An 11,031-nucleotide genomic window follows, 5' to 3' on the forward strand; every position below is an offset into this window, starting at 1 on the left:
ACAGGGCCATAATTTACCATTCTATTCTGCTGCTTGCTTATTTGTTTTTCACTACACGGACATAATTGCAGAGTGCTTGCACACGCAACTATGCTCCTTCTGTGCTTCTGGACTTTCCTATCATGGGCTCTGAATTGTTGCCCACGTTTTTTCACAAATAAATGACCTTTTTAATTAATCATGTTTGCAACATATAATAAAGCTTTATGACATCGTAACACTTTGGAAATTGGATCAAACTCTATTCGCAAAACCTTTTTGTGTTGTCTCTAATGCATGTACGTGTTCTATTTTTATTAGTCTACTACTACTCTTGCTTTTTGAAGTGTAGTCCTCATTTTAGTTTTTTGCTCATACATCAAAATTTCCTAACTTATATGAAAATATTTTGACAATACTCGTAAAGGTGTATTAACATTGATCTACATATCAAGACTTATGGTGGATTTAATAAAACTAGCTAATTGGATACTGCATATTTGTAGTGTTTTTTTTTTGTGGGGAGGGAGGGTTTGAAATCATTGGGGTTTTCCCTCATGGTTCTATTGGTTCACAATATTAATGTTATTCCTTAGAATAAAATCATAAAGGTTTCGTTTGAAATCAAGATGAGAGAAATTAAACCCAAGGAAAGCCTACAAAAACTTAGGACAAACTTGCACTGTTACAAAAACAATATTAGAAGACAAGAATTATTTTTTAAGGAAAATTCTTAAAAAATACCTGGTTATCATTACCTCCCTCAACTTTCCGAAAATTCATTTTTCCTCTCTAAACTCTAAAATTGGGCAAAACATCTTCCACAACTTTTAAAACCGTTCATCTTACCTCCTAGCCTGGTTATCAGTGGTTTTGAAAGCGGTTTTGTCTTTTTTATAAATTTATTTTCGCTGAATATTTAAAAAATCATAGTAAGTCACAGAAAAATCATAAAATGGAAAATCTAATTTTATTGGACTCCACATGATTAGATTTACACAGTAAATATATAATATGGTATGCTTTAGTACAAAGTTTTTGACGTAGCTTTATATCTATGTTTTTCTTAAATTAAATGGAATAATTCATAACTATAATTTCTATGATCCAATTGTGGTGAAACTTTTATGGTGTGCTAACTATTATAACTTAAACTGTAGTAAAAATTTATACTCATTGGATCATGCATAACTTAGTTATAGATTTTATTTAGGTTTATGTTTGTTAAATATAAACAAATCTATAACTAAGTTATACACATGATCCAATGAGTATAAAAATTTTAATACATTTCAATCATATAATAATTAGCCCACCATAAAAATTTCATCATAATTGGACCATAGAAATTGCAACTATGAATTATTCCAATTAATTACAGAAAAAGCATAGATCTAAATCCACAACAAAAACTTTGTAGTAAAACATATCATGTTATATGTTCATTGTGTAGATCTACTCATGTGGAGTCCAATAAAATTATATTTTTCATTTTATGATTTTTTGTAGTTTACAATAATTTTTCAAAGATTCAGTTGAAATAAATGAAAAAGGAAAAGACAACCCCCCTTTTAAACTGCTTATAACAGCGCGAGGAAGGTAAGATGAATGGTTTTTAAAAGAAAAGAGAGATGTTTTACCTAATTTTAGAGTTCAGAGAGAAAAAAAATAGGCTTTCACGAAAATTGATGAAGGTAATGTGAATTTTTCCCTTTTTTTTGAATGAGACACTTTTATCGACCCTCCTCTAGAAATAAGGCCGAGGCCCACACCCAGCAGGCCCACTAAGCAAACTCTTCCCTCCCTCCTCTCCCACTAACAAACGACAATACTCTTTCTCCCAGCTCTCTTCTCTCTGTTTCTCCCAGCTCTCTTCTCTTGGTCTCTCTCAGCTTACCACTCCCCCTTTTACGTAAACGTCATTTCTAGATATTTAAAAAATACTGAAAACTAAGTTATCAAAATACAAAATCCCAGAACTGCTTAGAAGGCTGAACTTTTAGTTTCAGGGTCTGGTTTTTGATGTGGGGACCTCAAGTAGATCTTATCATGTTAATTGTAGAGAATAACTTCAAGTCATTTTGAATCATATCCAACAAATAATTTCATTAACATTTTAAGGTCTAAGACAAGCTTTTAGTTTTAGGGTCCAACTTTTGACGTAGGACACCAAGTAAATCTTGCCACGCTAATTCGCATTGAGTAACTTAATGCCGTTTTAAATCATATCCAATAAATTTCAGTCAATTTTGTTAAAAATTTTAAGGTGTGAACACCAGCTTTTAGTTCCAAGGTTCAGCTTTTGACAGTGCTAATTGGCATGAAGTAATTAAATTATCAGCAACAATTTTTAGTCAATTTCAATAGAATTTTATCGTGTGAACGCACGATTTTAAATCAGGGATTCTGACTTTTGACAAGGATCCATATATTTGTGCAAATAAGAGCTTGAATTGTATTTTTATGTAAACCTGTGGGTTCACTTGGGCCTTGTTTAGTTCACTCCAAAAATCAAAATCTTTTCAAGATTCTCCATCACATCGAATCTTGTGGCATACGTATGGAGCATTAAATATATAGACAAAAACAAAAACTAATTATACGGTTTGCCTATAAATCACGAGATGAATCTTTTGAGCCTAGTTAGTCTATGATTGAATAATATTTGTCAAATAAAAATGAAAATGCTATAGTATCGAAATCCAAAATATTTTCGGAACTAAACAAGGCCTTTGGCGAATGAGAGGAATCGTCATGGCCTCACAGTCATAGGGTGAGGTAGCATCATGGAAGATGGTCATGGGCCCATGGTGGAACCATAAGAGCCATGGTCAGATGGATTGAAATACCCAGACCCATATGCATAAAGTAGATCCATCATTTATAGTGTAATGAAGTGTAAACCCAACTCACTGAGGGCCTGTTTAGTTCACACCCTGAAAAGTTTTTAAAGTACTGTATCACATACTCTCTCCGTCTACGAAAGAGTCAATTTCTAGAGTTGTCCTAAGTCAAACTTTTTAAACTTTGACCAAATTTCTAGAAAAAAATGCTAAGATTTATAGTATCAAATTAGTATTATTAGATTCATCATAGAATATATTTTCATATAATGTGTATTTTATATTATAGATGTTGTTACTCTTTTCTATAAAGTTAGTCAAACTTTAGCACGGATTCTAGGAATTGATTCTTTCAGGGACGGAGGGAGTATATAACTATATCAATTAATGTCTAATCAAACTAACTAGACTTCAAAGATTCCTCTCACAAAAATACATGCAAACTGTGTAATTAATTATTATTTTTATCTATATTTAAAGCTCCATGCACATGTTCAAACATTCGATAGGATGGGGTAAAAAGTTTTCATGTGGAAACTAAACAAGGCCTGAATCAAAACACAAAATGGATAATAACAGCACATGCCTGCCATTATGTTGCATTTTTCACATGGCAGATTGAACTTTATTGCCGGCTCAGAAAGTAACAGTGAAACAACATGACTTTAACGGACATACACGGTGCCATGTGAATTTTCATAAGTCAGGCCCCTTCTTGTAATATGTATGCCATAATTACTGCTGCAATTGGTAGTGAAGCCAAAGAGATGACTGACGTAAAGGAAACTGAGATTAAAAAAAACATACATTTCAACCATAGGAACTTTGGCACTCAGTGGTCACTCTCTGCTACTTATGACACCACTCTTGTTATATTCATATATCTTCTATTTAAATGCCTCAGTGCCTGCCGTCAAAGCCACCACTTCTATCCCAATTTCTTCTTACATTTCTTTGTAAACCTCTTGAACCACTATCTAACTGATTACCCCTAGCTCTGCGACTCTTATCCGAGACTGAACTGCCACGGTGCATATCAAAATCGTTGAACCGTTCATTCCGTTCTGTTCTACCATAACAGTGCCCACTAGACCGTCTTCCATTCAAATTATGTCTAGTGTCACCGAAGTTATCCTTGATGTTCATGGAAGACTTGGTCCGTGTAGACTGGAACCGATCAACCATACCAGAATCCACATCATCAGAAAATGGTTCATCATCACTGTAGGCAAGTGCATTGTGCCTAACAGAAGCTCTGTTAGGACTTCCCTGACTACGGCTTCCATTATTTCTAAAATCTTTGTCGATATCCTCATCCAGATCAGAATTGATCCCATCATCACTCTCTGATCCGAAAGATGCCCTTCTATAGTTATTTGAACCACTCTGACCTCTGGTTTTATGCCAGGAATCAGCAAGATGAGTCGATCTAAGGGAAGGGTGATCCTCAAATTCATCCTCATCCTTGGCTGCATATCTGGACTCTCTATTATTATCATATCTGGACTCTCTACTATTGTCATATCTGGACTCTCTACTATTATCAATCTCACTAAAACCTTCTGAATCAGAAGCACTTTCAAGATCTGAATAACTCATCCTTGACACTCCACCTGTCTGACTACCTTTTGACAAGTCAAGTTCATAACTATCAATGTCATCCTCTTCATCATCAAAATCATCAAAACCATTTCTTGAAGATGGCAAGCTCTCTCTTTCTGAGAACTTATCCCCTCGTCCTGTAGTCATTGTCTCAGCCATTCTATATTCCTCATCCTCAGAGACCTTAGAAGCGCCTCTATAAGACATGTCAGCTGATGAGCTCTCCCTCGCCTTAGATGAATCAGCAAACTCAAATGCAGCAACATCTGCACCATCTGACTCGTTATCATCAAAATCAAAGTTCCATGCACTAGAAACATCGGACTTGCGTGGAGGTCTTTCCAATCTTTTCCGCAGTGCAGATTGCTTTGCTTCCATTTGGCTGTTGGAGTACTCATCTGCAGGACGGTCATGTTCACAATGGAAACATGAGATATTCCGCCTATAGTTCAAGAAATTGCACCTGAAATTTCATGTACACGAGTCAGCCCATAAGCAATGGCAACAATAGCACATAACAAATTGATTCATGAACCACTGGAATGAGTGTGCTATTTCTGTTTTCCATATTCCTCAAGATCACTTCTTCAGAGACATAAGATGTCACGGAGAACCTTCTTAGAAATCTTAGTTCTTAGATACCAAGTCATTCTTGTTCATAAATCATAAGTGTGTTTGATTACAGACAACACACATAGTGCAAACATGAATGCAAATATGTGTTGTTCATTCAATAAAGCTACTACAGAATGCGCCCGCCGCCATGAAATATACTGATTCAAGATATCAATTTGTTTCTTCAGAACTATGCGTGAGTAGCAAACATGGATGCAACAAACATGAACAGTGAAGGGGTTAGTGCAGTGTGTGATGCCACGTGTATACAATTACGACAGAATAGGACAGAAAAAAATAGACATCAAAACAGAATTCCTATGAGTATGCTTACCGAGGGCATTCCCACTCTCCAGGGAGGAGTTGCCTTTTCGGACGCTTAGCATCACACTGCAAGCAAACAGTGTTTTTTGCAAAATTCATGAAATCACACCTGCAAAATAGACCCCAGTAAGTAAAAATAATATTTCTCAAGTCAATAAGATTCCATAAATCAGAGGCAAGTGACAAAATTACTTAGGGCAGAGCCAATCTCCTTTCTTCATCTCAACATCATCACGTCCCACTCGCTTCTTTGGTGGGGGAGGTGGTTGCTTCACTTTAGGAGGAGGCTTCTTTATTATAGGGGGTGGGAGATTAGGATCAATAGGAACAGCACTCAACTTTACAATCTCATGTATTAATTTCCGAACAACAGTCTTCAAAGATTTTAATTTGAGAAGAGGTTTGTTCTCTACAGTTTCCTTTATGTGATCAAAACCATAGATCAACAAAATGCGCATAACATCAAGAGTCCGAGCTTCATCTTCTTTACGTGTAAGGATATAGCCCCTCGTGCATACAGTTCGTAAATTACAAGAACTACATACCTGCAAATTAGAAGCAAAAATAAGGAAACCAGATGGTCAGATTTTCCAACAAAATACAATGTTTGATGTTCACTTAGGCATTGCATTTAAGAGTGGACTGATAAATTATATGCCCTGGCACTCACAGCCTCTGATGATTATTGCTTACAATGCTACATGAACTCCATATGCTGTATAAAAAGTAGTGCACTAGCTAGGAAAAATGTGAAGAATAGCAAGGCACTAAGGAAGCATAGATTTGACATCTGATAAGCTTTATCTACGTGAGAAAATATAATACAAATAATCTGTGTAAAACACAAGTATTTAGATTTTTTGAGAAGGCTAAACTGTAACGGAAATCCCATTATAAATGCATGAACTTATATGAGAAGGGTTACATAAAATAATGAGAGAATGAAAAAGAACTATCAAGCATTAGAGTAAAAATGCCATCGAAACAAAAAAGAAGGCACAAACCAGACAAGGTAGAAAGCAATTTGGATAGACAAACATCTGACATTTTCAACATGAGAAAGTAATATACATATAGTATCAGAGGACACAGACAGAGTACTAAAATAATCCACCTCGGTGTGCACAGACAGAGTACTAAAACAATTCTTGTCAGGCCAGTCTCAGTGGGGGTTTCACCAGGATGTCATGCGCATTTATTAGAGCGTCATGTCAGCAAAACTCCACTTTTTGCATGAAACGAAGAGGAGAGAGAAGGAAGTAGTTTCACCATGGTGAAACTCCGCTGGCGTTGTTTCCCACGCGGTGAAACAGGATGAAATCCCCATTGAGGACTAAATCGTTTCACCATCTTGCATGTGATCCAATCATTTTGCAGTAATTAAATGCTCTGCTCAGCCTAGGAAACATCAAGGTGAAACTCATGCATTGTGGAGGTTGTTTCATTGTTCGTTTCATTGATGCTCTGTCAGCAGATTTGTTTTGGAAACAGTGCATTGAAACGGGCCATTGAGACTGGCCTCAGTAAACAGCGGTGTGCACAAACCAAGGTGTCACTAATTCTAAGAAAAGGTTAAAAAGAAATTACCACATACGCCCCTATTAAATGACATGCTGCAACAAATCAACCTCACATATTTCACATGGAGGGATTACTAGTAAAGGCAAATAAGTCTTAACAAGTAAATCATGAATTTACCAGAATCAGGCCTCATTCTGTCAAGACACTTCTACAGAAATAGGTGAATTCCCCGCGTGTTGCTGCGGGATTTTTTTTAAAAAAATAAATCATTATATACATAGCATTACTATATGGTATTTAGTATATTGTGTATACATATATATGAATTTGACTTGCATGTTATTTTATTGTATCAGATCTAGTAAAAAAATTGCTAAGATAATACTAAATATTTAATTACATTATAGAGGAATAGGTGATGAAACAAATAGTGTATGTACATAACTTGTATGTTAATAAATTAAAGATTTAAAGTATTTCACATGATATAGATGACATGGATATTTTTTGTAATTAATATGGGATGACATAGATTTAGTGGGGAATGATGTGGATACCTTGCATGAAGAGAGAAATCATCTAGTGGGGTTTATCTTTATAAGAGTATATGATTCAGGGTACAAGTCAATGGCACTAAGGCATAGGTTAGGTTGTCATTTGACAGTGTGAAAAAAAGACAAGATTGTTTAGCACACATTCTTTAGATTGTATTAATTATGTAATGACCTTAAGCAAATGAAAATGTTTGATTTCATGAAGCGAGGATGAAAAAATCATCAAAGGTTAAGCATTCTATCATATCTGTTAACTGTAACAATTTTTGTTTGTATGACACCATGTTCCAAATGTGTTCTTGGCAGCAGCCTAGGTGGCTTCAGAATGCTATGCAGCACCCTTCTGTAAAGCTTTTGATCAAGTTGGATGGCGAGGAGAACATGATGCAGCCGGCGCAAGGAACAAGGACAGGTAGTCTGCAAAGAGATGATGTAGAAATACCCCTGGAGGGAGACAATGGGAGGCAGAAAACACAAAGAGACTAGCTAAGAACAGGTGTGGTCCCAGAAGAAGAAAAGGAAGCAACTGGAGGTACAGCCAAAGGCAATATGTTTAAGCCACCCACAATACCCATCCCCGTCCTCCCTCTCCTTCCCATCCTGTATGCTAGGCCAACTGGACATTAGGCAAAACCAGCTTCCTACCTAGCATCATTTCTAACATAGTCTACCACATACCGATAACATAATCCAAACCTTTCATATCAAAGCAATCTCTGCTTCAAATTATCTTTTGTCTCTGTTTCATCTAACTCATTGATCATAGATTCATAGACTATCTGACAGATGAATCAGGACAAAACAATTTGGTATCAAAAGCATTTAGCTTATGTTATTTCATGTAAACTTGCTTCAGATTCCTGTTACCATGACCATATCATGGTGGCTTGGGGCTAAGCTACAACCAAGGAATAAGTAAACCACAAGAATGAAGTATTTTCAGACTTAGGGCCCCATTGAAACACAGGAATTTCACAGTAATCAATTCATTTTCACACTAAAAATACAGGGAACAGGAAAAAATCCCACATTCCAAATAGGGCCTTAGTTATTGAATTTCAGGTTTTCATCAATTTAAGTTTACCTAGTGGGTCCGTTGACTGTTTCATCAATGGAACAGCAGCGCATGGACAGGGCATAGACAACTGAATGAGTTGATGCTAAAATATACTAGCAAACCAAAAACATATACTCATGGAATTTAAAGTTATTTGACTTCCCTAAATGGGGAGCTACCAAATTCAATTACTTCATACTGGAATCAGCATAAGAAAAATAAACTGCGCTTGCGAAGCACAGCTGGACCAAAAAAAAAAGTCTATGTACTCCCAGAGTACACAATTGTTGTGCTATGGTATTGTCAAATGTGAGGCGTCAAGTATATCCCTCATAAACTCAATATAACTATTATATCAACAGCAACAAAAACAACAAAGCCCTTTAGTCTCAAGCAGGTTAGTGAATCCTAGAGTTGACACCCAACACCATTCACCGACAAAAAGGGAAAAGAGAGAAAAAGAAAACCATCTATTGTAATCGAATAATTAAACAAGAAAATGGACTCACAGAGAGTGTTTCTTTGGTACTAGTCATTGCTACAATGACAACTGGAGAGCATGGTGGAATAGATACAATCATACAAGTCAGCACACATAACACAAAGTGATGACATGTGAACTTTCGGGTATTGAGGAACAAACTTTGGTTTAGAATATGTAACTTACATCGCCCTCATCAAGATGGACACGTTTTCTTATCAGTTTTGCCGAAAACACGACTTTTGCATCCAAGCTAGGGCACCCATGGCCGACCAATATCTGAAGATCCTTCCTAGGCAATGACCTGCATAAGATTTAAGAACCAATAACATGATTACTAGTGCAGCTATCATTTGTTCATTTGTCACACCTATGATCTATCTACAAAATTCTCCAAATGACTGCTGCAATAACAATAACCCTTTTCTGATTTCTGGATGTGATCTTTTTACTACTTTTGATGAGGCAGCATTGGAATGGTTCAATAGTATGCATTATGCAACGTTGGAATGCCAGCGAACTGAATCAAAATATATGGCCTAGAATTATCTTAGTACAACAGTATAACCTACTACCTCCATCACAAAAAGAATGGAATCCTAGGTGCATTCTTTGTTAAAGCATCTAAAGTTTGGCCATGTATATAGTTAAAAATATTAACGTTTATGACTCAAGATACTTTTGCTAGAATTGCATTCTTTTCTGGGCATAGGGATTACCTTTTTAACTTTCAGCCCTGTTTTGAGTTTAAAGAAAAATCCTAATGAATTCAAACCCCATATAGTGTAATTAACAAGGAACTAAAAATTCAACCTCAGGGGCAATAACCATACTTGAGGATGTCGAACCGGTCTCGGCCAAAGTTCATGCAGGCGTTCTTGACAGTAGTCCAGTCTCTGGAGAAGTCGAACCCTGCCTCCTCACTGACCTCTGATAGGTCCAAGGGCACCGCGGCGGCCATGGAGCTCTCATCGGCACCACAGGCCCGGCCGAGGTCGAAGTACCTCTGCTGAGCAAGCCGCTCCATCAGTTCGATCCATTCAGGCCAGGGGTGCACCAGCTCCACCTCCCTCCGCAGGACCTCCTCCATGCTCATCCTCGCCACCTCATCGGCAGATGCCGCCGCCGGAGCAGCTTCCTTCTGACCATCCGGCCCCGGCCCCGGCTCCGGCTCCGGCTCCGGGCCCGGCTCTGCATCCAGCGACGGTGCCTCAGGCGGTGGCGGCGCGGGGCGGCGCCAGGACTGGATGCGGCGGAGGGCGGCGTCGCGGGCCGAGAGCTCGGAGGAGCGGGAGCGGTCGAGGGCGTCGAGCTGGTCGAAGACGAAGGAGAGGCGGGCGGAGAGGGCGGGCGGCTTAGAGGAAGCGGACGAGGGCGGTGGGGGTGGGGATGGAGAGGAGGCGAAGGGGCGGTGGCGGAGGAGGACGAGGAGGGACGACGGCGTGGGGATGCCGCGCCGGCGGCGGAGCAGCAGCAACGGGCTGTGGTAGGCCATATGTGAGCATTGGGTTTTTGGGATTCCGGTCAAAACCCTCGTCAGTATTTTTAAGGCCTTGTTTAGATCCAAATTTTTGTTGGATTTTGACACTGTAGCACTTTCGTTTTTATTTGACAAACATTATCCAATCATGGAGCAACTAGGCTTAAAAGATCCGTCTCGTGATTTATAAGTAAACTGTACAATTAGTTATCTTTTTTATCTACATTTAATATTTCATGCATATGCCGCAAGATTCGATGTGACGGGGAATCTTGTAAAGTTTTGGGTTTTTAGGTGTATCTAAACAAGGCCTAAGATAGAGAGACGATGGACGGCATTCGGCAGTTCCCTTTCAGTGATCATTTTTCCTTAGGCCAAACTTGAAGTTTACAGTAATCATTTTTCAGTTCCCTCTCAGTATGTTTGGATAAAATGTTGCCTCTGTTGAGAAATCAATACTGTGCACACACAATCACAAGTAAAGAAAGAACATGGAGAACCAAGAACACACACAGAAGTTAGGGAAAGTGAGAGCTCTTATATTCACTTTCTTTGCTCATTGATACATCAAATAA

General features: G+C 38.1%; 1 protein-coding gene across 1 annotated transcript; it reads right to left on the reverse strand.

Moving 5' to 3' along the window:
- On the reverse strand, positions 3,389–10,504 carry LOC8057319 (zinc finger protein VAR3, chloroplastic). Its single transcript, XM_002461823.2, has 5 exons — positions 9,810–10,504; positions 9,163–9,280; positions 5,556–5,908; positions 5,374–5,472; positions 3,389–4,887 (listed from the first exon to the last, which is right to left on the reverse strand). The coding sequence occupies exons 1-5, from the start codon at positions 10,469–10,471 to the stop codon at positions 3,723–3,725; spliced, it is 2,397 nt and encodes a 798-aa protein (XP_002461868.1). The 5' UTR covers positions 10,472–10,504; the 3' UTR covers positions 3,389–3,722.

This window comes from Sorghum bicolor, chromosome 2 (genome assembly GCF_000003195.3).
Source record: "Sorghum bicolor cultivar BTx623 chromosome 2, Sorghum_bicolor_NCBIv3, whole genome shotgun sequence".
Classification (NCBI taxonomy): Eukaryota; Viridiplantae; Streptophyta; class Magnoliopsida; order Poales; family Poaceae; genus Sorghum; species Sorghum bicolor.

What these genes read in the sequence shown, in the direction of transcription:
- LOC8057319 (XM_002461823.2), bottom strand. Translation starts at nt 10,471, where the DNA reads ATGGCCTACCACAGCCCGTTGCTGCTGCTCCGCCGCCGGCGCGGCATC. An exon ending in GGAGATTGGCTCTGCCCTAA is followed by an intron (nt 5,473 to 5,555) that starts GTAATTTTGTCA and finishes TCTATTTTGCAG; the next exon opens with GTGTGATTTCATGAATTTTG. An exon ending in GGAGAGTGGGAATGCCCTCG is followed by an intron (nt 4,888 to 5,373) that starts GTAAGCATACTC and finishes ATGAAATTTCAG; the next exon opens with GTGCAATTTCTTGAACTATA.